Source organism: Pristiophorus japonicus, chromosome 8 (genome assembly GCF_044704955.1).
Source record: "Pristiophorus japonicus isolate sPriJap1 chromosome 8, sPriJap1.hap1, whole genome shotgun sequence".
NCBI lineage: Eukaryota > Metazoa > Chordata > Chondrichthyes > Pristiophoridae > Pristiophorus > Pristiophorus japonicus.
The window spans coordinates 207,289,197-207,315,951 of NC_091984.1; the positions used below are offsets into that span (position 1 = coordinate 207,289,197).

Consider the following 26,755-nt stretch of genomic DNA (forward strand, 5'->3'; position numbering starts at 1 on the left):
CTCACGTTAAGTCGGAGGTTACACTACTTTAAGAAAGGGGGCATCATATTGTGTAAGATTATGGTGCTAATGTGTAGCTGTGTGCAACCTGCCATGTCCCATTCCGGCCGCAAGGTCTAATTGTTGGGCCTTCCTCAGGTCGGTCAAAGATTGTTTGTTCTTGGCTGGTCCTCAGGTTATTCAGAGCTCAGAACAAACCAGCGCAATTAAAAAAAAATCTATGATGCCTGAGATCAATCGTAAACCGCTTTCTGTTCATCTGTTAATTGGACACGAGTGGCTTTTTACATGTCACGAAGTTCACACATGTAACAAGTGATCTGTGAAGTGTGACAAGATGATTCTTTAACTTTCATATGGATGTTATTTAGTTGCTCATGGTGACTGAATAAGTCAAATTCTCTTTTTATTACATGGTATAATGAGACTTTTATCTGTGTGTTGGGGATGAAATTCCAAGACTGTTCATTTTTCTCTGAACACTCTGACAGCGACCTTGATAATTATTCATACATGTTTTCACTTTTTTAATACCAAACATTTTTAAAGCTGAGGATACACAGCAAGATGACATGCTAGATGTGCTAGGGTTATAAATGGGTACTTGGCATTTAGCAGTACGGTGTTGGATGGGCGGGGCGGGAGGTGGGGGAAGGATTTAGCAACATTGGTGGACAATCCTGGGCTTTGGTAGTACTGGGGTATGGTCCTGGGATTTGAACACACTAGGGAGAGGGAATCTGGTGTTTGGCAGAAAGGTGGGGATGAAATGTGGTGCATGTCTCACTGATGGATTCCTCTGATCTGTTGGGAGGTGTGACAGCACTGGGGAGGCCCTGCGTCTGGCAAATTCCAAGACTTCATTTTTCTCTGAAGACTGTAACAGTGGCCTTGATTATTCATAAAAAGGTTTGTTCATGGCTCAATACTGGACAGCATGAGGTACAGAGGAAGATTGACCTAGGAAAAGGGCTATGACATTTTGTGACTGACACCACGGTGCGGAGTTGCAGACTATCAGGAACTAATAGTGGACTAAGGATTAAAAAAGGTACATATCTTATTTACCGAGCTTACTTCTTCAAGGGTGGAGACAGATATTTATTATGACTTTTTCCATCACACCATCTTGGTCTCCAGATATGATCCCTTTAAAGGGGCCAGGCATGTAGTCCACTCCCAAGCCTGTGTTTGTGTAACTTTCATGGGATCTGCCTGGTTGACTCTGCAATTTTCTTCCCCATCCCATGTGAAAGCACCTGGCCTTTTAAACAATGCCTCGTTGGAGAGGTAATGTGATGGTTCGGCTCCCTGCACCATACCTTCAGGGCCCCAGCTCTGCAGTGCAGCATGGCACTGCGTGTAACACTCTCTCGCTCTCTCTCACTCTCTCTCTCGCTCTCTCTCTCTCGGGGAACAGTGACAGATGTGGCACTGCACAAAGTTGATTCAATACAATTAAATGTTCTTGTCTGCGAGTTGCAGTGAGGAAACAATGCTGTGACAGGCCCCTGACAGATGGCAGTGCCCCGAGCTCCAGAAACTTTCCAGAACTCCTGAAGAGGTTTCTCATCTGAAAAAAAAATGAAATCCCATTTCAGTCAAATGTTTACTTGATTGTTTCAAGCCCTGCTTCCGCTAATGTCGCCTAAATTAAAGTTGCATCAGCCACAAGTGTTGCTAGATGGACTATTAAACATTGATAAAAGGAGGATATTAATTAAAATCAGCAATTAAGTAGTCACCGAAAAATCTCTAAAATAATTCACGGCAGCACTTTAATTATTTTCTACAAATGCGAAGCTCCCCCCTATAGGCATTCGGCCTACACCCACAGAGATCACAGCAAAAGCCTTCAATGTGTGAACTGTACGAGGTTTACAAGAAAAGATGTTAGTTCCGATGCCCTGTTGTGCAGTGCGCTGATACCACGATTGACAGGCTGGAGTGTGAGCAGCTCAGAAATAAACTGGAATTATGCAAAGAATAGTCGCAGGTGGTCACACCTTTGCTGCCTACAATGCAATGCAAGGCAGCCGGGGTGAAATCAATTTTTTAAAAATTCTGTTCACATTTATTCCCTTTGACTTTAACCACACAGCAGATTCTCTTTTTATTGAAATACAGAGTCCCAGTGTTGTGTTAACTGTATGGGGTTTGTGTAAGGGTTAATTACAAAATAGCAAATCCTAATCATTGTACATGAGAAGCAAGGGTTAATGATCAAATCACAGCTTAATTATAGTACTAAGTTATGCCATTATACACATGCAACAATAAATATTTAGTGATATGAATAATTAGGTCACTCTGATTGTATCAGGTCCTATTTGAATACTCAAGTTGTTTAACATTTATGTAGAGAAATAATATTCAATCCAGAGTAGGATATTGGAATGTTTGTCACCTACTGAAGATTCTAAACATGTATCCAATATTTATGTTTGGTGCAGACAACAGATTTTCTGTCGCCCCCTTAAGCCCATGTCTTGACATATTCCAATATCCACAAGGGCATCAGACAGCAGTACGGCACAACAGCCCTGCTTGAATTTTCCCCTCCTCCATAGACCAGGGTGTTGAGATGAATTTTGACACTCACGCTGTTGTCCCAGTTAAGATTAGCCAACCCAGCACAGCATAGGAATTGTGTCAATGATCTTCTACTCTCTCTGGATCAGTATCACACTGGACAATCTCTTAACACACCTGGCTGTGTTTCTTTTTAAAGTTTTATCGATGATTCTCGATCATGTTGAAGTTCTTGCACAGCCTTGACTCAAGTCCTAGTGACTTTGTTTCATAGTTTGACTTTCAGACTTCCTGTATTATCTTCAACGTTGATGTTAAACAAGCCGTACAGTGCAGCAGTTAATTTGATTTTAATTCGTGTTCACTATACAACTAATGCAGCAGGAAATGTCTGCAGCTGTAAATGCACCAATGCCAATATGGAGCATGTTGGGTTTGAGAGCCACAGTATGAAGCTTCAAAGCTGGAATTACTTTGCCATGTAACCTTACTGTTACTCCCCTGATGGCTCAGCTGATTGCAGCAGTAAAAAGCGAAACTATACAGACCAGGAAGGTGCCAGCCTCAATCCCTTGTCTGTGCTCCGTTAGCTGATCTTAGCCAGGGTATGAGTAGAGCAGTTGGTCTCTGGGTTCAGTTTAGATGCTGGGGTGACGGAGTGACACCGGGCAGTGTCCAATACTGATTGTTATCCAGCAGTCCCTGCTGGAATCGCACCACAGTCAACATTGAATGAAATCAGAACCGTGTAATCTTTAGACCTTTCTCATTTAAATTACTTCATGCAATTTCCTTCCTTTTCTATTTTCTGTTTTTGTTTCGGCCATTAACTTCCCATTTTTCTCTTCGCAGACTTGTCCTACAACATGCAAAAGTTTCTCTGCTCTGTCCAGGGCCTGATGGGTCTGGGGCAAACTGATCCAAATGGGCCTATGGTTATGTTTGTTCATGTTCATTAAATTACATATATGATTCTGAGTATGAAAACATAGACCAGAATATTCAACAATGAAAACATATATTCTGTATCGAGTAGGTATACTGGTCCTGGTAACATTGCAATACTGGAGTCCTACACATATATGCAAATTTCTCTCAATAACATGTGAAATAAAACAGGCTAGTACATATTTCTGTTCTGTATATAAGTACATTAGTATATATAGGTCTTGTTTTTCCTCTCTTATTGTCTATTCTATTCAGCCTATTTGGGAGACCTTTTATTTTTTTTCCTACATTTATTTGGTGGCGCCATCTGCCCCACGATAATCCGCTTCTGGCTCTGTCTGTCTTCCCCCCACCCCCTCCAAGTAGTCTTTGCTTATCTACTAAAATGAATTATTTAATGTTCCGTGAGCTCAGCCTTACAACATGGACATTCTTTCTCTGTCCCGAGATTCTCACTTTTCTATATTATATTTATATCTCTCTCCCCCTCTCATTCTCCTCCTGATTTTTCATGTGTGCCAAGGTTTAATGAGATCACTCCCTGCTCTTCCTCCAGGCGTCGTCCTGCTCATTACTGGTCTCCTTCCTGACTGCTCTTCCTGTTGATTCAGCCCTCTGCACTCTTCTGCTATAAAGTTCCAAAAACAAGACTTCCGTTATTATTTTTTTGTGGAAATTCATCAAATTTAGGAAATAGAATCTGCAGAATCTCGGGCTGGGTATCACGGATTGCTTTCTCAATATGGTGGTCCTCTGGCTCGACGTCTCTCTGATCCTCCAGCAAGTAATGCTTGATATTGTCAGTGAGGGGGATTTGGTAAAACAAATTTGGCGTCTATTCACACTTCTCTTTTAATTAAACATGGAAGTACGTGGAAATGTAAATTATTATTGGAAGTCTTGCATTACAAATCAAACAAAACTTTTATTAATTCCAGTCTTTATTCCTCAGCTTAGTTATGCACCAGCGGCATTAAGTGGTCACTCTTGCCCGCGATGACTAGTGTAGACAGCCTTTTGCAGCGTGTCAGTGCCCTCCGCCTCCCCACCCCCCACCCCTTTATGGTGTGACTCTAAATATTAAATTGGACAAACTTATTTTCTGTATCAAACTAAAGGATTGAAAGATCATGATCATTGGTGATGCAGTTTTACTTGGGTAATATTGACAGAAACCAGAAAATAAGGTGTGGGCTAATGCAACTTTAAAATTGGTTAAGAGGCGATACATATTAACACAATGAAACAATGGATTATTTGTGTTCCATTGTTGGTAACCCTGCCTGGATGTGACCATTTTATTCATATATTACTAACATGTATAATTGTCAATTTATGCAGCCAAATGAAAGAAAGAAAGACTTGCATTTGTATAGCGCCTTCCACGACCTCAAGACCTCCCTTTAGAGCCAATGTACTTTTGAAGTGTTTTCACTGTTGTAATATAGGAATGATCTGGTCCAGGGCCAGTCCATGACACAGAAGCATTTGGTGACCTGGTACAGAAGTGGCCGTTGACTTTGTGCGTCATTGTGCGGTAGTCTCAGTAATGCAGCACTGGAAGGCCAGAATGTTCAATATGGCACGGCAACAGTCTATAACCATTTGAACTAAACCTCTGGCCAGTGTAACGAAGCCCAAGCAGAGCACAGATAATTACAAATCTAACACCAACACAGATAATAATAGTTATAAAATCATTTTCTGCGAGCATTGCAGTCATTAGCAGCCCTGAGGGTCTCATTACTGCCAGAGCAAAACACCTCAGTGCTGCTGGTGACCATAATGTCCTTCAAAACAATTTTGTTGCTGTGTTCGGAACTCAACCTTTACATCGAAGTTGGTGTAAAGTCTATAGATTTGTTCTGTTTTTCTGTTCAGTTTGTGAATGTTAATTCAATGCTGCATCCCAGAAATGGCACAGGCGATGGTGGATATCTTCAAGCCATTAAGGAAGAACTGTTTTTCCAGCTTTTATATCGGAGCTGTATACAAGTCTCCCATTTTATTAGATATATTCCCATGGAAACGGTCCAAAATTTGCTTCTTATTTTCAGCCTGATGAGAGTAGTGTTGGCAGTCTGATATCATGTAAAGTAGTTTACTGTTCTTTCCGTAGAAAATGCTCATATAATATACAACCCAATATGAGGCATCAGCTAAAGCCTTAACAAAATGTAGTCATGTAAATTAATTTGCTCGTGTTGTATGATGGTAGCACAGCTGGTCTCATTAGCATGCACATAACAAATAATTAGAGCTGAATTTTTCGCCGGCCTGCCTCCTGGGCTCACTGGGTTAATTATGTCAAAGCATAATTACACTGCCCCTAGGAGACATAATGGCACACCCCACTGAGCAGGGACCTGCTAATGATGGCGTAAAACTGACAGAGAAAAGACTTACAGCTCTGCATGCAGCTGCTTACCTCTGTTATCTATACATCTATCTGCGTTTAAATAAACAAATATTATCAGTTATACTCTGCATTAAAAAGCAAACTACTTAAAATAACTGCGAATTAATTAGTAAGCAACGCACATTCATTCGCTCGTATTCCTGTGAGCCCCCCACTTCTCCCAAGTGTCTCAATTCGACAGGGCATCAGGTTTTTTCATTATGTGATGTTCTTGATGGCCTCTTTCCTACCACATGTCCGTGTTTCTCCCCCCCACCCCTCCTTTAGTTGGACGTGTGGCTCTCGGGTTGCCTCTCAGTAGCCACAATCCTGCTGACCAACACCAGGGGAGGAGAGCCCCGAGCAGCTTTTTGCTTCTCCAAGCTGAAGCGCTGCGGTTGCTCTATCTATAGGTCCAGAGGGAGTCTCCAGATAAATGTACATACATAAGAACATAAGAAAAAGGAGCAGGAGTAGGCCATTTGGCCCCTCGAGCCTGCTCGAGTTTGGTTTGAACTTGGCCCCTCTGGTTGGGAGTGTGCTTCTCTACCACCAGAATAATTGGCACGTTAATGTAAGCCTCCTTCAAATTGTGCAGTAAAGACAAAGCTAGTGAATAAGTAGCATGTTCATTACAGGAGTCAAACATGGTTTCTGCTGTGAAAGAGAGTATCACTGGATTCTAGTGTGATTGTATTGGAGAATATTGCTAATTCAAATCAGTGTTGTGCACCTGTATATTGAGATGAGCGTTGATTTGCTAATTTATTGGCCCGGATTTTGCGACGGGAATAACGGTGAGACTGTCCATGCTCACCGTAAATTGGACAGCAGTTTCAGGCAGCCGTACATGCGCAGTTAGACACGGAAATTGGAAGTTGCTGTCAGAGATGCCCTGCTCCTCCACAGGGGGCGCTGTTGCAGTCCCCGCTGATTAGACTCAACAACAGCAATTTGAATTTATATAGCGCCTTTAACGTAGTGAAATATCCCAAGGCACTTCACAGGAGTATAAAAATTTGACACCAAGCCGCAAAAATAGAAGTTAGCGCAGGTGACCGAAAGGTTGGTCAAAGAAGTATGTTTTAAGGAGCTTCTTGAAGGAGGAAAGAGAGGTAGAGAGGCAGAGAGCTTTAGGCAGGGAGTTCCAGAGCTTGGGGCCAAGGCAACATAAGGCACGGCCACCAATGCTTGAGCGATTATAATCAGGGATGCTCAAGAGGACAGAATTAGAGGAGCGCAGATCTCTCGGTGGGGGAGGGGGTTGTGGGGCTGGAGGAGATTACAAAGATAGGAAGGGGCAAGGCCATAGAGGGATTGAAAATAAGGATGAGAACTTTGAAATCAAGGCGTTGCTTAACCAGGAACCAATGTAGGTCAGCGAGTACAGGGGTGATGGCTAAGCGGGACTTGGTGCAAGTTAGGACTCAGGCAGCCGAGTTTCAGATCACCTCTAGTTTACGTAGGGTAGAACGTGAGAGGCCAGCCAGGAGTGCATTGGAATAGTCAAGTCAAAAGGTAACAAAGACATGGATGAGGGTTTCAGCAGCGGATTGAGCTGAGGCAAGGACAGAGATGAGTGATGTTACAGAGGTGGAAATAGGCGGTCTTAGTTATGCTGTGGATATGTGGTTGAAAGCTCATTTCAGGGTCAAATATGACACCAAGGTCGCAAACAGTCTTGTTCAGCCTCAGACAGAAGTTGGGAAGGAAGATGGAGTCAGTGGCTAGGGAACGGAGTTTGTGGCGGGGACTGAAAACAATGGCTTCAGTCTTCCCAATATTCAATTAGAGAAAATTTCTGCTCATCCAAACTGGATGTCGAACAAGCAGCCTGACAATTTAGAGACCACGGAGGAATCGAGAGAAGTGGTGGTGAGGTAGAGCTGGGTGTCATCAGTGTACATGTGGAAACTGACGCTGTGTTTTCGGATGATGTCACCAAGGGGCAACATGTAGATGAAAAATAGGAGTGGACCAAAGATAGATCCTTGGGGGACACCAGAGACAACGATGCGGGGGCAGGAAGAGAAGCCGTTGCAGATGATTCTCAGGCTACAATGAGATAGATAAGAATGGAACCAGGCGAGTGCAGTCCCACCCAGCTGGATGGTGGAGAGGCATTGGAGAAGGATAAAGTGGTCAACCGTGTCAAAGGCTGCAGACAGGTCGAGAAAGACGTGGAGGGATAGTTTTCCTTTGTCACAGTCATAAAGGATATAATTTGTGACTTGGATGAGAGCTGTTTCAGTACTGTGACAGGCGCGGGAACTGGATTGGAGAGATTCAAACATGGAATTGTAGGGAAAATGAGCACAGATTTGGGAGGCGACAACACGTGCAAGGACATTGGAGAGGAAAGGGAGGTTGGAGATGGGCCACTGAAATGACTGTAATGGCGAGAACTGGGGTAAAGATGCCAAAAAAAATTAGGGCTGGTGCCTTTAGGAGTGAGTTTTTAATAGCATGATAAGTGATAATAACTGCCAAACAATCTCTCACTCTGAAAATTTAACTTTCAATTTTGACAGCTGATCCGTCTCAGGTCCTGCCCTCTCAGCGCCGTTAAACATTGGCTGTTGTGGATCACTGGGGGTGAGGGGGCGTGGGGGGGGGGAGGGCGCGGGAGTCAGGAGTCGGGGAGTTGGGGGGGGGGGGAGGCTCGGAAATCAGGAGTCGGGAAGTGGGGGGGCATCGGGAGTCGGGGATCGCGGGATGGAGGGGATTAGGAATCAGCATTCGGGGGGTCAGCAGTGGAAGATCGAGGATTGTGGGGAGGGTGGGGGGGGTTGGATGATCGGGGGTTGCAGAGGGGGATCCGGGATCGGCAGGGGGGAAGAGAGGATCGGGGCCAGCCACCAGAGAATTGTGGCCAACCTCAGGATCATCAGTGGGGTGGTGGGGATCGGAGGCCTCTTGAGGGAGTCTCTGATTGAGGGGGGTGGGTAGGTAGGGACCCTGGATACAGGAGGTAGGTATAAAGCCTCTTTGGAGGCAGCAGTCCCCGGCCTTGCTTTTAACTGCTGGGCTTGACAAATTGTGTGAAACCCGCCAATATACAGTTAAATTCAAAATAGAGGTGGAAAAAGAAGCTTCCAGCCTCATTACAATATTTAAATTGGTGTTCCTATGCGCCTGCTGCCCTTGTCCTTCAAGGTGTAGAGGTTTGTGGGTTTGGGAGTTGCTGCCGAAGAAGCCTTGGCGAGTTGCTGCAGTGCATCTTGTAGATGGTACACACTGCAGCCAATGTAGCAACATTCAGTTTTGTTTGAACACACACTTGTAATTTATCCCTCAATGATAAGTACACTGCATAGTGTGCATCTGGTCCATATAGACTAGGAAAGCCCCAGCTTTAATTGCTGGTCTAGGAAGGAAAGATTCAGTGATGTTCCTCCTCTGATCATTATGCGGCAAGCAAGTGTGGATGTTGGATATGGTGGGATTGGGCTTGGGCTTGGCTGTGTTGCCCCCATAGAAAATAGACCGCCAACACCAACTGTCGGGCTCTCACATGCAGCATGGCCACTTGAGCGAGGCACTTGTGGAACCACATCCCAGCGAGAGTCTGCACATTTACGAAGATAGGAAAACAACTGAACAACAACTTGCATTTATACAGCACCTTTAACACAGTAAAATGTCCCAAGGCGCTTCACAGGAGCATAATCGAGCAAAATCTGACACGGGACACATAAGGAGCTATTAGGACAGGTCAGCTTGACCAGCTTGCCCAAAAAGGTAGGTTTTAAGGTACATCTTAAAGAAGGAGCGTGACGGAGAGGTTTATGGAGGGAATTCCAAAGTTGAGGGCTTAGGCAGCTAAAGGCACGGCTACCAATGGTGCAGCGATGAAAATCAGGGATGCTCAAGAGGCCAGAATTGGAGAAGCGCAGAGATCTCTTGAGGGTTGTGGGGCTGGAGGAGGTTGAAGAGATAGGGAGGAACGATGCCGTGGAGGGACAAGAATGAGAAGGGCGAGGAGCCAATGCAGGTCAGCGAGCACAGGAGTGATGTGTGAACGGGACTTGGTGCGAGTTAGTATGTGGGCAGCAGAGTTTTAGATGACTTCAAGTTTATGGAGGTTGCAAGGTGGGAGGCCGGCCAGGAGGGGACTGGAATAGTTGAGTTTCGAGGTAACAAAGTCATGGATGAGGGTTTCAGCAGCAGACGAGCTGAGGCAGGGGCGAAGACGGGCGATGTTACGGAGGTGGAAGTTGGCAGTCTGGATTATAGAGTGAATCTCAACTCAGGGTATATACTTACATTTATAGTTATAGCAGAAAGAAAAACATGGAGCTGGCAAGTGGACAGCATCAGTTGGAAAACACTGATTTTCAGCAGTAGCAGCGTACTGCTTGTCATTTTGTTTGAATAATATATGATAGCTAAGGGAATGGCAAAGGTAAGTCCAGAATACAGCTCTTAAATTAAATTGCACGTGTAGGACAATGGGTCACAGGTTCAAGCTAATAAAAGGTAGATTTAGGACTGGGTATCTGGATGTTCTCCGTAACACAGTAACTAACTCACACTTGGAATTGACTTTTAGATAAAGTAATGAAAGCGAAAATCCTGCAATCATTTAAGAAACAATTAGATACTGCAATGGCAAAGGGTAATGTGGGAAATGTCAAAATCCAGTGGTCGGGGAGAGCTATAAAAAGCAACAAAGGGATACAACGAAAGGGCAACAAAACTTTCAAGAGTTATCAAAGCTAACAGAACAGGCTTAGCCTTAAAAAAGCTGTTTATTGGAATACATGTAGTGTATTCTGTACAGGGTTGCAGAGCATTTGTTCTTTATCGCTCACCCTCCCCTGCCCTCCCACATCCCTTCCCACGTGTGGGATGACCGTTGAATCCTCATTATTTTACTGCACTGTCTGTTCTTTATGGGCTATCAGCTTGCAGGGTTCGCACGGAGGGAGAGTGCACAAAGCATCTGAGATTCAGCGAGTTACACCCAGGCCTCCTGATGATTCAGACAAGAAGGATGAACATTTCTCTCACTCGCTTCACTTGGTGCCTTGCACTCTCGTTGAAGACATGGAATAGACGGCTGCCTTTCCACTTTGCTGCTGTTCTGGCAGCAGCTCATTTGCTGTTATGAATAAAGGACCCAGTGTGCTCTCAGCAGACTATTAAAGTCGGCTGTCACTTTCAGTAGAGAACACACATCTGGGCATTCACATATATGTGTGTATATCTAGTGTGTATATCTAGAATCAAGTGTCACTTTTGTGTATCTATGTTAAACTTGTGGACCCCAGGCACAAATTTAGCCCAGAAATTATTCTATAGATTCCTATCTTCTTGACCTTGAACACTTTTATTTATTTATTTTCAGAGAGAAAAAGGTATCTCCAATGGGCTTTTTATGGGATGTCGTTTTTTTTTTGTATTTCTACAAGCAGAAAACTTTCGGGGAGAAATTGGGGTCACTTGTGCCCCCCCCCCCCCCCCGTTACCGCCCCCTAAAAATAAATGTCCAATTTTTTTTTGTCCGTCCCGTTGCCGCTTTGAACGCGGGGTCCATGCCTCGATCGGTCAGCCCAGCACCCTGACTGAGTGAGGCTGATCGCGCATCACCCCCCCTCCCCGGTGCTTCAGATAGGTCCCTTTTTATCCTGCAGAGTATGCAGCTTGGGCCCTTCCCTTTAATTCAGGGAAGATCCCCTCCCACGCAGATCAGTGCTTAGCATTGCTGAGCCATGCGCCCCGCTCCCGAGCTGTGCGCCCCGCTCCTGCCCCGGAAAGGAAGTGGAGCACTTGATTTAGCGCCACTTCCTTTCGCGGGCGGTAACCCCAGTTTATCGTGCGGGACGAGATTTCTGCGCCTGGCAAGTGTTACCGCCCCCAAATGGGGCGCACCCGAATTTCTCGGCCTGTATGTTTTGCTGGATTTTCAGAGGTGAGACTGCAGGGTCACGGGGAACCTGCAGATTTCTCATTGAGGGACGCAATGCAGAGAATTGTGCAAATTCTTCCTGGTGAGAGATCACTCGGCCGATTGCCGACTTACGTTCCCTATCCCCCTCGTGGGGGTTACTGCAGCTGCCACTTAAAGCTTGAAGGTATATTTTTGTTATACCTGAACTGCTTTATAACTTTGTGACTTTGCAGCTAATCGTCATTCCATTGATTACAATGTATCTTTGATGCTCTTCCCAGGTCGGAAATAAATGTTACTGCAGTAAAAGATGTATGAACTTAAAAATTGTAGCCCTGCAATGCTTTGCTGTGTGATATTTTTATTAACTCGTGCATGTTTTTTTTTAAGGTTTTTTTTATTTCTCCAATATAAATGACTTTCTTTTTCTCGAGTGGGCTGTGGTTTGTTGGAGTTATAGGGGTCGGTTTTAATTGGGGAGGAGCTTTACGTTCAGAGTGGGTGTGAGAGGGGCCATGGGGGGAGCTCAGCATGAGGTCTAAGCCATCTTCACTCCCAGGCCTCATTTGAATAAAGCAGGATAGTCTCCTAGCCCAAGACCAATGGGAGTGATGTCAGAACCGATGTGCAGTAGACAGACATCGAGCCGGGGACCCAAAGTTTTGGTCACCGGCTTAAAACTAGTGCTGGGGATGGGGTGGTTGGCAGCCAATACTGGTGCTGGGCGGGAGAGGCAAGGTCAGTGCTGGGAAGGCTTGTGCAGTCTCCGCGGAAGGCTGCTGCTCATCCTGGCCCACGAGGATTCCTCTGGCCACTCTGCTAGGCTGTCGAGATTGACTCTGTGCGGGCTGCCCGAATTCAGACGGTTAAATGCCATCACGGCGCCAGTGACATCGTCGGCCGCAGCATTCCAATGCAGAGTAAACCCTTGCCTGCCGTTGGCGGGTGGCCATTTCTGTGCCTGTTCTCGGGTAAGTTAAGATAGTCAGAGGCCAGAACATGATGGGTGGGAACTCTGCGACCACCAAACCCCACCACCACACGCTCGGTTCCCACCGGGCGAGTGGGGCCGGTAAAATCTACCACATCATTTTCTTTCCTAAGTTTACATTTTCAAGTGTGCTATTGTGATTTTCCCAACTCGCTGAACAATCCGCCAGCTCTGATGCTGAGGGAATGTCGAGAACAGATGATCTGTGTAGCATTTCAAATATAATTTGCCTGGGATCATTCCTTGAGAATTCAGATTTTTTTTTTTAAGTGAGGAAAGCTGCCACTTTTTCTGCAAAGCAAGAGTGGTGCAGAAAGGGAAAACCAGCGATTTCTGTAATGTGTGTAGAGAGGGGAAACCAGCGATTTCTGTAATGCGTGTTGACATTCAGTCAGGTGTACCATTTGCTGCTGTGACACGGGTCAATGCTGCCCTGTAAATAAATGGACGTGCAAAAAGCCTACCTTTGGAGGGAAATGTTTGGACCGCCATCCATTTGGAAGTTAAAGAAAAGTTCTAGGCTGCTTGTTTTAAAAACAAAACTAAATATTTACCGTAACCTTTTAATTAAATAAAGTCCCCCAAGTTACAAAGTCCCCCAAATAATTCCACAGCACTTTGTCTAGCACTCTAATGGTGCAATTAAGCAACTCAAATTATAAGTATATTTAGAATTTGCGACTTGACTCGTTCACAGAAAAATCTTTATTTTAATAGTGCAATGGCTAATTGAAAAGCTGGTTAGTGCAAATGTGAGATGTGCAGGCACAAAACCTGTTTGAAAACTAAAATCCTGAACAAGAGGAACTTAAAAAAATTTTTGGTTTTACATTCAGTGGGAAAGAACAGGTAACAGTGTAATGGCTAATTGAAAAGATTCTTTTTATGAAATACTTCAAGGTGGAGATGTGCTTGAGCATGAATTGGATTTTATCACAGTCTTGGCTGCTGACTGTCCACATTTGATTGCCGTTGTTCATCTTTGATATAGGTTTGTCACATCTGATTAGAAACCTTTCTAACTGATAATTAAAACGAGTAGGCGGAGTGCAAATATGTGGGTCTAACGGTGAACCAATCAGCGCCACTCTCTAGTCTCAGCACAGCAGGAGGAGCTCTGAATGCAAAGCCAATTAATGGCGTGCGCTACGTGATTGAAAAGCTTTGCAGAAAATCTTGCACAGTTACACAACTTTGTAACCTGAGTGTTTAACCTTTGTCCAGCACAGAGTGTACAGCAGAGTGTTTGCTTTGCCCACCAGTGCTCCAAATTAAGGTTGAGTCTATAGAGGGGCTTTTTTAAATTGCTTCATAATCCTCTTGTATTAGGTTTGACGGAAAATTCTTCGGAGTATCGCTGCAGATTTATTTGGGTTTCTACTGCACGCTGTCTTCTTGTACAATCCCTAACCTCCCTGATCTGTGTGGGATTCTGTCAATCAAGACAATAATTTAACAGAGACTTTGATTAGAAAATCTATCCAAGAGCACAGAGGTCCATAGATAGTAAATTTCACCAGATATGGGATAATAGTGTTTCGTTCTGTCTCCGAATCTGAATAATCAATAGAAAATGTGTAAGTGCTCAGATCTGAAGCCTTAGTGACATTTTTATTCTCTCTGTTCCCAGGGGAACATTTGTAGATGTGCGAATAGACACCAACGTGTGCTTGTGCACAGATTCCTCCTTCTGGCCTCCAGCACATTATTAATTGTGCCATTTAAAAACAATCATGGGTGTTAATGCGATTTGGGTGCAATACGGAGGGGCATGCCCCTTGAAGATAAAGATGTGCTCTTCAATCGATTTTAAATCATTTTTTAATAAAAAAATATTTTTCATTCATTCATTTCCATCCCAACACAAAATTTGAAGGAGGATAGAATTTTTGTCAAACCTACTTCAAGTGGATAGGAGCCCATTCATCCAAAAAAAAACATATTTTAAACCGAGGAGACCTAAGCTGGACGTGAGATAGGCCTTCGCTCACAGACACAGGAAGATTAGCACATGGGTGAACCTCACCATCTTATATTTTGTAAATCTTTTTTTTTTTGCATTTTCTGTTCATACTGGTTCAACATTGTAATGCATTTGCTTCATGGGTTCTTTGCTTAAGGATTCATAGCAACACATTACTATTAAGAGTGAATTGGTTTATTAGCAAAAGGTTTAGCAGTCACACTACACATTAGTTTATCCACCAGGCTCACAGCCTGCCTGCCTGCCCGCCAGGTTTACCTTGACATGGCCTTTGTGAGAGACCTACACTGAAGGAATCGCTGCTCGAAGAGGAATATAAAAACAGCATAAAGGTTGCTGTCGATTCATAACGTTTTTTAAAGCACTACTTGTAAATGCGTGTGCACCTGTATGTGCTTCACAAAGCTGTATTATGGTTGTATTGAACTATTCGAAAGCTATTTACTGTAGCCCAAGGCTGCAATTGAGTACCTAGGTGGATAGAATACTGGGACATTCAGTCCAGCGAGATGGGCAAAATGGAAGACATCTTACTGGGAATGGTTTATTACAGCAGTTCTTGCACACAGTTGAAATACTGATTGGCATTTAGATACATTTGTAAAATGTGGGCACTTTCAAATGTTAACCAGTTTGCCTCATTATTATTGGGGACAGCATGTGTTTTGTCCTGAATCGCTTTTTTTTTTAACTTCATATAATCTCTTCAATGTTGGTGTTATTTATAGAATTGTGAGTATGTTCTATCAAGGCCTTTCTGTGATGATACTTTTCAGACCCAGCCCCTTCTCTTGAAGCAGCTCGTAACCTGGAGGAGAAACTGCTCCATCTCCAACGCAGTGAACCCGAGAGTCGAATAGTGAAGGAGATCTTCAGACACTGTAAGAAACAATCTGAGCTGCTCAACTGTGAAGGTAAATGGTAAACTTCAGAAGACTAACAAGCTGGTTACATGTAATCTCTCAATTAATGAACTGGTTACTGGATGTACAGCTTTAAAAAACAACAACAGCTTGTATTTATATAAAAAAACATCAATGTACTTGGATAGTTTCTAAATTTTGAGAAAATTCTGAAGATTGATACAGAAACATCAGTCCACAGTTTTTTCCCAATGTATTGATCATTTTCTTGTCGCTCTTTATTGTACAAATGAGGCTGTCGTCTTTAACGTTTAGGTGCGAGGTCAGATTGCTGTTTACACAGAGGAGCCAATTCGGAGCCTCCGATGCAAGTCCACAGCAAGTGTTTACAGTGGAGGCTCTGCACTGTTTATTCATTGAAATTATATGAGCACAGTAACTTTTTCAGTGCTCCTATGTGACCATGGAACTTCAAGGGGTTCTGAGGTCTCCCAGGGCCACTCTCACCCAACTGTATATCACTGTGCCCCCCAACTCTTGCCAATGTGGCAGGATATACACAGGAATGGAATGGCGATAGCGGAGTCTCGGATGTTGGCTGATAAAATTGACTCTGTGTATTTGCCGAGGTCAGGTTGTGGCTTGACTAATCTGTGGGACTGTTCTCCTAACTTGGGATCAGTCTGCAACTGTTAGTGAGATGGAATTTGTTGGGTTAAATGGGCTGAGATCGCCTTGGTCTTATTCTGATTCAATGCCCGGGTCATTGCTGATGGATCTGTTCAAATATTATCTTATGGTTTATAAATGGGTGCCATGCAAGTCAGAGCGGAGGCAGGACATTAGAAAGCCAGTTGGATTTTTATGACAATTTTCATGAAATTCTAGTGCTGGGCCCACAAGTTACCAGAATTCAATTTCACAACTTGCTTGTGGGATTTGAACTGGTGACCTCTGGGTAACTAGTCCAGTGCCATAATGAACTTATACCAAGATTGTTTTCTTTCACCACAGGCTTCAATACTGTTCCTTGTAAGGTGTAAGTGTGCTTAGCCTTGGTCCTGCCCACATGTGTAATACTGCACTTGTTAAATGCCGCTTGCCAAACCCGAGCCCATACCCCTAACACATTGAGATGTGCTTGCACTTGTTTAGTCTCCTCCACAGTCCTAACATCTGCACAAATCTTTGCACCGTCCTCAAACTTGTGGATCATTCCACCCAACACTCTTATTCAGCTCAATAATGTAGATAGTAAAGATCAGTGACCCCAACATTGATCCCTGTGAGACATCACTGGCAACTGGTCTCCCAAGCAGATCCTCAGTCATTGAGATGCCTTGGGGCACGCAGCCAATACTTTATCCAGCTTCCCACTAATTCCACAAGATCCTATCTTGTGGTGTAAACTGCTGTGAGATACTTTATCAAATGCTTTCTGAAAATCCAGGTAGACAGTATCTACTGGGCTACCCTCATCCACTAATGTGCTGACTTCTTCAAAATAAAATTAAATCAAATTAGTAAAACATGACCTCCTTTTCCAGAAGCCATGTTGGGTGTCCTTGATGACTCCTTCTCTGTCAAGGTGATCATATAGAGCATCTCTTATGATCCCTCCAAGCATCTTACCTATAACTGAAGTCAAACTTAATAGGCCTATAGTCCCGTGGTTTTGCCTTGTCCATCTTTTTGAAAATTGCAACCAGATGAGCATCCTTCCAGTTTGAGGGACGGCCCCTGATGCTAGTGAGCTGTTAAAGGTGGGGACAAGGGGATCGCAAAGCACATATCCCTCGGACGGCTGTCATATCTTGTTAGTGCTGATTGTGAAAGTGCTATCTTTTTCAGGTGATGGCCTTGATTTTAGTTTTAGATCTCCTTATTAAGGTGAATCTGCTCACTGACAAATGATCTATGGGGTTTGTTTTCAGGCTGAACAGAAGCAGACAGACAGAGCAATGCTTCGCAAGCCTCCTGTCTGTGTGGACGTTAATTCCCGCGAAGCTTGTTCTTTAGTAGCTTTCACTTTAATTAGTAGTTGTATTTATATATCAATTCACGGTAATTACTGTATCAATAGATTTATTATAATAAATCTGCTGTACTATTAAAGCACTGATTGAACACACATTCTACAGCTTATGAGTTTTGCTGCACATAAATATTTTGAGTACAATGGGAAGATTGCATTACCTGATTGGGATAATATGAAAACATCAACCCAATATATCAGTTTAGTAGTTTGGTCCCCCTGTTACACCAGGTGAATCAGGGTAACAGGGAGAATTTTGTAATGATGTGAAGGCATCAGTGACAGATTACTGGTGCCTCAGGCCCTGGTCAGTACCCCGGCCATGGGCCCCCTACTCCCATTCACATCCTGCAGTCAATGACACTATACTGAGTATGCATCAGGTCACGGTCAGGTTAGGTCTACATCTTAGGTTATGTTCTCATTGATATTATGACCACACTCATTTAGTATTTTATTATATTTGCAAATAATCAAACCGATACCTTGATGAAACCCTGTATAAATAGTAAACAGCAACGCTTTAATTTTAAAAATCCTTACATTTTGAAACTCATCATCATCATAGGCAGAATCGATAATGACAACAATTTAGTAGAAGACACCACAATTTTTTTGGAGGACCATAATTTGTTATTTGTATTCCATTTTCTCCAGAGAGGCAACGACAAGTATAACATTACATTGGTCTTTTTCTAGATTTTTGTCAGTTAAACTCGTCAATGATTTTCGAGAGGACAAGTCCTCTCAGTACTTACCAAATAAATAACAATGAATTCAATAATAATAAGAACAAACATTAATATAAATCCTAATTTACTCATCTTGGAAGTCCAGCACTTAATCTGGTGCTTAGATAGCATGCTAACTACAAGAACTGGGACCAGACCTTTAAGCTAGTGCCTCTTATGTCTAATGTACATTCTTCACCAATAGGTAAACAAATAGTGTCTGAAGTAGTGATAATAACAATACAAAATAATGATAAAAACTTTATTAGATAATTCGACAAACATTAGTGTTGGATTCGACCATATCGTTTCAGTACAACTCGCTGGGCCAGAAGTGTTGGTTGCCACCACCCTGCCAGGCACTGGAGTCTGTTTACATCAAGTTGAGAATAACATGCTTTGCGCCCCGCTCTTGCTACATCACTTATGTCAGTACTGTTTACCCTTACCCTTAATCCTACCCTGTATGGACCCCACTCTAGGCTTGGGCCCTGGGTGACCGCCTCATTTGCCCCCCCCCCCTCCGCCCCTTAATCCGTCCCTGGAAGGCAAGGACGATATTCACTGGTGGGTAGACCAATGCGCTAAACACTGGGGTTCAAATCCACAAAAATCTTCTCTGCTGATTATAAGGTTACGATGTGAAATAATTGTGACAACTGCAATCCAGTTTCTATATAGCAAAAATTCCCTGATTTGCATTGAATTGGCATCTTCACGTAGTTCATAGGATGGCTGGTGTGGAGATTGAAAATATCATGTTGAACTATGGGTTCTGGTCATAGGATGAGGTTCAAGCACATTTTGGGGACAGATCAGAGGGAGTTATCCTGTGCATCTATGCCTGGCCTGGGAGTGGTCATTGCTGAAACTGGGTGAGTTAACTGAAAGTTGTTCCTTTTTAAAAAATTGTTCTTGGGGTAATCAGGACCCTGACAGGGACGCATTTATTGCCCATCCCTAGTTGCCCTGAGAAGATGGTTCTTGGCCTTCTCCTTGCACCACTTTAGTCTTTTGGCCTCATGAAGTCGCATGGCTTCAGGGCAATGTTGAGGACGCTCGGGGCTACTCCCATCTGATTGTATACCTCTGTGCCTTCACCTCTGGTGAATCTATCCTGCTGGTGGGATGGAACATACTTGGGATGGTGATGGAGGAATCTGGGATGTTGGCTGAAAGATATAACCCTGTGAAAGTTGACTATATCAAGCTATTACTTGCCTAATCTTTGGCAAAGTTCTCCCAACCTGGCCTCCAGTCTCCAAGTTGGGAGAACTGTCCCACAGATTAGTTAAGCAATTGGGCCTTGGTGAGAAGAACTCTGCAGGGTCAGCTGTGTTGAGATTACCCAAGTCTTGTCCTGACACAATGGGGCCGAAATTAAGGTGCTATGAGTTTTGGAGTAGTACTAAGGGGGCGGGCCTTAGATTGAAAGCCAGGCTGACTGGCTGAAAATGGAGTGGTCGGGGCCTCCACCACTGTCAATCAATGGTGCAGTAGTGGTGACATCACAGCACATGTGCGTCAGCATGTTCGCCCCACTCCATTAAAGGGGAGAGAGTCTATCATTTTTTAACTTTGACCACTGGGCCACCAGGGAGGGTTTCGGCCGGGCCAGCGGCCTGGCAGCCAAGAGGAGATGCCAGGCTGCCAGTTGGCGGGCTGGCCGAACCCAGGGGCAGTATTTTGCCGGTCGAGCAGCAAGTCGACCTTCAAAAATGTTTCCATTATGACCGCGGCAGTGGGCCCTCCCTTTTTAAGGGCGGCCGCGCTGCTGGGCTGCACTCGGTGCACAGATGGTGCATCGGCAGGAAATCCTGTCGGGGGCACCACGCAACGGGGGAATCGACGGATTCAGGTGGAAATCGATGGGTAATTATTTTTTTGCTTTTTTTATTGTTTTCATTGGTGGTGCAACCACACGGGTGGGATGGGGTCCAGGCCCAAAAAATCCCCGACCTGAATGTAGGTTGGGTCGGCCTGTTGACCCCAGAGTGGCGGCCATTCGATATTTAGGAATGGCCGCCGCAAATGGGCATTAACGGGTCACTTTGAGACCCTGAATTTCGGCCCAATGACTGTGCAGTTGCTAAAAGATCTGTCTGATTTTTTTCCGTTATATTTAAATGTTGTAGCAATTGCTTACAACTGAATTGTTAAGCCACATCAGAGGCCATTAAGATTCAATCATGTAGTGTGGGACTGTAGTCATATGTAATCTAGACAGAGTGTGGTTGGCAGGCTCCCTTCCTTGAAGGCTGTTACTGAGTCAGTTGGGCTTTTACAACAATGTAGCAACTTCCATGCTAGCTACAAATTACCAGAGTTATTACATTCAGTTTCACAACTGGCCATGGTGGGATTTGAACTCAAGATCTCTCGAATACTGATCCAGTACCAATATCACTGCCACACGGTGCCCCATTCCCAGCGCGAACAAATGCTGTTTTCTGGCATTAAAGCTATTAAATCCATGAATCTATTTGCTGTAAACGATTAACATAATTTAGAATTTAAAATGTTCTGTTACGTTGTAGATTGGTTTGAACAAACTATAGGTCAATTTTAGAACAACAAAGGTTTGATGATACAAGAAGTACAGTGAGTTTATTCTCATTATTTAGATTATTCTTAAAAGAACTACATAAGGTTCAGGATAAAAGATCAAAACCTAATCACCAAATGAGATGATAACACATTTTTATTCATCGCCAGTAATTATTACAAATTAATACTGCATTAGAACCTAATTCGTTGTTTTACAGCTGTGTTAAAATCTAAATAAATAGCAATGTTATAATGGCATTACTAAACAGATGTTTCTTTATGTGGATAGGACATTATGCCATTAGAGCAGTGCTAAGTATTTAGTACCTTATAAGCAGACTTTTAACATGAAGTGTTACCATCTGGTTTTATATGTTTCTTGGGGGAAACTTTTCCACTGTGTTTGTGTGAGGCATATAACTATTCAGTGTGAGGCTGTGTAAATAGTGCTGCTGCAGTTGCAACTTAATACAGACACAAATAAAGATCCACATGCAAAATTAATATTTATACTGCTATCTCTATTAAACGTAGCCACTTGATTTCAGTGAGAGTCGCTCAAAGGCAGCTAACAGGCAGTGAGCACGTGGGCCTAACTAGGCACCATCAGATAATTAGACCAAGATGGAATGATCAAATAAAGTAATATGTGATCTTATCTGGTCACCTAGTAATTTGTTTTGAGGTTTTCGATTCCATAGTTCAGTGCCCGTTCTCATTTCACAACAGATATTCTTTTTTGTGAGAAGGTTGAATGTCATGAGTAAAGAGTTGCATAATCATGTCCCCCAAAATTTGAAGGAAACATTGCCTGAGTTTATTTTTACTCCAGGAACTTAATGATTCCCTCTACTGCCATCTATCTTCCCCTTTTTGTTTTTTTTTTGGTGTATTTTCCATGTTTAACCCATGTTGTGCACAGTGTGGTGAGGATCGGACCACTTTTTGCATCTAGTGCCAGCAAAAACACTCCCATATCACATACCGCAGTCATTGTAAAGCTCTGCTTCATTGCCTTGCAGTGTGTCCCAACCCTGTCCAAGGTGTATTTGAGCACTATTCTCAAATTACACTTTGGTCGGGAATTTCTTGGGAGCTGCTTCCGCTATACCACCTTTATAGAATCATAGAAATTTATAGCACGGAAGGAGGCCATTTTGACCCATCATGTCTGTGAAGCTGACAAAAAGCTATCCAGCCTAATCCCACTTTCCAGCTCTTGGCCCGTAGCCTTGTAGGTTACGGCACTTTAAGTACATGTCCAAATACTTTTTAAATGTGGTGAGTGTTTCTGCCTCTACCACCAGGCAGTGAGTTCCATACCCCACCACCCTCTGGGTGAAAATATATCCCCTCAAATCCCCCCTAAACCTCCTACCAATGACTTTAAATCTCTGTCCCTGGTTATTGACTCTTCTGCTAAGGGAAATAGGTCATTCCTATCCACTTTGTCTAGGCCCTTCATAGTTTTATATACCCCTCAGCCTCCTCTGTTCTAAAGAAACCAACCCCAGCCTATCCAGTCTTTCCTCATAGCTAAAACTCTCCAGTCCAGGCAACATCCTTGTAAATCTCCTCTGTACCCTCTCTAATGCAATCAGATCTTTCCTGTAATGCACCCCCTTTAGAATTGTACCCTTTAGTTTATATTTCCTCTCCTTATTCTTTCTACCAAAATGTATCACTTCAAACTTTTCTGTGTTAAATTTCATCTGCCCCGTGTCCGCCCATTCCACTAGCCTGTCTATGTCCTCTTGAAGTCGATCACTATCCTCTTCACTGTTTGCTATACTTTCAAGTTTTGTGTCACCTGAAAATTTTGAAATTGTGCCCCGTACACCCACATCCAACTCATTAATATACATCAAGAAAAGCAGTGGTCCTAAAACTGACCCCTGGGGAACCCCACTGTATACCTTCCGTCTGAAAAACAGCCATTTACCACTACTCTCTGTTTCCTGTCACTTAGACAATTTCATATTCATGCTGCCACTGTCCTTTTTATTCCATGGGCTTCAATTTTGCTGACAAGCCTATTATGTGGCACTTTGTCGAACGCCTCTTGGAAATCCATGTACACCATGTCAACCGCATTGCCCTCATCAACTCTCTCTGTTACCTCATCAAAAAACTCAATCAAGTTGGTTAAACATGCTTTGCCTTTAACAAATCCATGCTGGCTTTCCTTAATTAATCCACACTTGTCCAAGTGACTGTTAATTTTGTCCCCGATTATTATTTCTAAAAGCTTCCCCACAACTGAGGTTAAACTGATCGTCCTATAGTTGCTGGGTTTATCTTTACACCCGATTTTGAACAATAGTGTAACATTTGCAATTCTCTCGTCCTCTGGCAGTTTCTAAGGAGGATTGGCCAGTACCTCCGCGATTTCTTTCTTCACTTCCTTTTCTTCTTTCACTTGTTCAGCCATGAACTAATTGAATGGCGGTGCAGGCTCGAAGGGCCGAATGGCCTACTCCTGCACCTATTTTCGATGTTTCCCTGTTTCCCTCAGCGTCCTAGGATGTATCCCATCCGGTCCCATTGATCTCGAAAAAAGCTGCCCACAAGGATTTAGAGCGCAGACTTCCTCTATGCCGACATCATTTTGAATTTGGTGCCTTCTACAGGGGATCTGTGGTGCCCAGCAACAGGGCAGGCAGCAGGATGGCTGATTAGCCAATCAGATTGAAGAATTCTCACAGACAGCAAAGCAGAATGTAAAAAGCAGGGAATATAAATTACTTTAAAATCACTGCGCAGAAAGCGAAATGAAGATTGGGACATGCACACATGGGATTAAGGGGGAAACTTAAATATCAACACAAATACTTTTTTTTTAAATGTAATTTTAATTTATGTTTTATGTTAATCTGCCAAGTTATCATTTTCTTAGTGAATGAGACTCCCCATTTGTAAAATTCATTTTTCAGGGATGGAAAAGTTGTTTGTGAGTAATTATGAATTAGTGCGCCATTAAAAACTCAGTTACTCCTGGTTGAACAAGACTGACAAGATTTTTTTATTGATCTTTACAGTGAGAGTAGAGGGTAATTAGTGTAAGTTCATACCACATCAGTGATTCAACTGCGAGGGTCTGTGGAGCGTCCTCCTCCGTTTCGGATGCCCCCAAAAGTTCATCACCATCCTCCGCCTGCTCCACAACAACATGCAGGCCGTGATCCTTACTAACAGATCCATTACAGACCCAATCCACGTCCGGACCGGGGTCAAACAGAGCTGCGTCATCGCCCCAACGTTCTTCTCAATCTTCCTCACTGCCATGCTCCACCTCACAGTCAACAAGTTCCCCGCTAGAGTGGAACTAAACTACAGAACCAGTGGGAACCTGTTCAACCTTCGTCGTCTCCAGGCCAGGTCCAAGACCACCCCAACCTCTGTCGTCGAGCTATAGTACGCTGTCGACGCCTGCGTCTGCGCACACACAGAGGCTGAACTCCAAGTCATAGTCAACATATTTACTGAGGCGTATGAAAGCATGGGCCTTACGCTAAACATCCGTAAGACAAAGCTCCTCCACCAGCCTGTCCTCGCCGCACAGCACTGCCCCCCAGTCATCAAGATCCACGGCGCTGCCCTGGACACAGTGGACCATTTCCCATACCTCGGGAGCCTCTTATCAACAAGAGCAGACATCGACGACGAGATTCAACACCGCCTCCAGTGCGCCAGTGCAGCCTTCGGCCGCCTGAGCAAAAGAGTGTTTGAATACCAGGCCCTCAAATCTGCCATCAAGCTCATGATCTACAGGGCTGTAGTAATACCCGCCCTCCTGTATGGCTCAGAGACATGGACCATGTACAGTAAACACCGCAAGTCGCTGGAGAAATACCACCAATGATGTCTCTGCAAGATCCTGAAAATCTCCTTGGAGGACAGACGCACCAACGTTAGCGTCCTGAACCAGGCCAACACATCCCCAGCAGTGAGGCACTGACCACTTGATCAGACACAAGACCCCCAAAGCAAGCACTCTACTTGGAGCTCCTTCGGCAAACAAGCCAAAGGTGGGCAGAGGAAACGTTACAAGGACACCCTCAAAGCCTCCCTGATAAAGTGCAACATCCCCACTGACACTTGGGAGTCCCTGGCCAAAGACCGCCCTAAGCGGAGGAAGTGCATCCTGGAGGGTGCTGAGCACCTCGAGTCTCATCGCCGGGAGCATGCAGAAATCAAGCGCAGGCTGCGGAAAGAGCGTGCGGCAAACCAGACTCCCCACCCGCCCTTTCCCTCAAAGACTGTCTGTCCCACCTATGACAGGGACTGTGGTTCTTGTATTGGACTGTTCAGCCATCTAAGGACTCATTTTTAGAGTGGAAGCAAGTCTTCCTCGATTCCGAGGGACTGCCTATGATGATGATGATGACATTACTACTGCAAATTCTGAGTCATTATGTTCTTTGTGAAATCCAGTTCAATCTGATGGGGTGATTTTAAAATCTCAGTATCGCCCTCTTTTTCAGTGTTAAAGGGGCCGGTAGCTGTTATTTCTATGATGTACTTATGAATGACTCCACGAGGCAATGTGTTGTACTCAAACTGTAGTGACCTTGGTCCTTTATTCGTAACTCCAGAGTGAGGCACAAGCATGGTGGGCAGCCTTTTATACTGGGCCTTGCACACCTATGCAGGTGACCCTCAGGTCTCCCACCACAGTGCCCTCTGGTGGACAGCCTCTGCCACAGGGGCAGGAAACCCCGGTCTCCATCAGTTGTATCCTTTAGTGGTGCCAGCATAGTATATACACAGTGTAAACCTTATTGATAGTACATCAGGTAACAAGTCTCCACCTTATGCAACTATACAGTGACTACACAGAGAGTATATCAATAGTCTGCATATATAACATCACTCTTCCCCCAAGTCCTTTGTGCCAATTACCTTTGCACTATGTGCTCTGGCTTAGCTCTCCCCAAACTTAAGTGCCAATAGCCCTTGCACCTTGGCTGTGCCTTGGCTTGGCTCTCTCCCTGTTAATCCCCAAGTCCTTTTGCCACAACGTTGGGTAGTGGTTACCAGTTTGGTTGGTTCGATGATGCAGTGGAGGTTCCAGTGGGTTTTGGGTGTGATCCATGTTTGTGTCCATGGCTACATACATCCATTTCCCCCCCCCCGCCCCGTTACATTAACATACAGGATCAGACACAATGCAATTACAAAGAAAGGAAGTTACAGTTTGTATCGTGACCCCTTGGTCAGTGACTTACATTCGTGACATTTTGTGGTCGTGCGCCAGGATTGGGTAGATTGATTTCATGGTTCAGTCGTGGTAAGTACTGAGGTAGCAGTACAGGCATGTGAGGACACAGGTTCCAGAGCAACCAGACGGGGTCCTAGTCATCTGATATTGGCGCTGCTCCCCTGCTAGCAGGGTGGGCTTGGTTCGCTCACCTAGCCAGGACTCAGGGCCTTTGCCGTTGCCTAGTGGTGGGCAGAGCCACAGATGTGTGTGGCCTCCCTATACTCCTTTTGAGGGCTGCAGAATCTTCTGGAAATCTGACTGTTCCAGGTCCCGTTTGGGGAACTCGTTGGTTCTGACCTTTCGCTCCTGGACATGGCCGAGGTAGCGACTGGGTCTGGGGGCTGGGCCATCTCCACCCGGGTGATGGGCAACGGCGGTCAACTGCGCGTATTGGCGTAATTTTCGTTTCCAGGTCTGTAGCGACTAGTGCCATCGGGTGCCTGCAGCGTGGAATAGACCTGGGGCAAGGTACAGGATCAGTGCCTTCACCCTCCTGAGGTCGCTAGCCTATATCTTGTGGGGACACCTGGGGCAGGGCATCAGGATCAGTGCCTTTACCCTCCAGAATTC

General features: G+C 44.3%; 1 protein-coding gene across 1 annotated transcript in view; it reads left to right on the plus strand.

The window, feature by feature from the left end:
• Window positions 1-26,755, plus strand: part of cux2b (cut-like homeobox 2b) — a 299,039-nt gene that overhangs the window by 198,112 nt on the left and 74,172 nt on the right. The window contains exon 5 of the mRNA XM_070887855.1: window positions 15,523-15,660. Within this exon, the coding sequence (XP_070743956.1) occupies window positions 15,523-15,660 (138 nt within the window). The remainder of the gene's footprint in view (window positions 1-15,522; window positions 15,661-26,755) is intronic.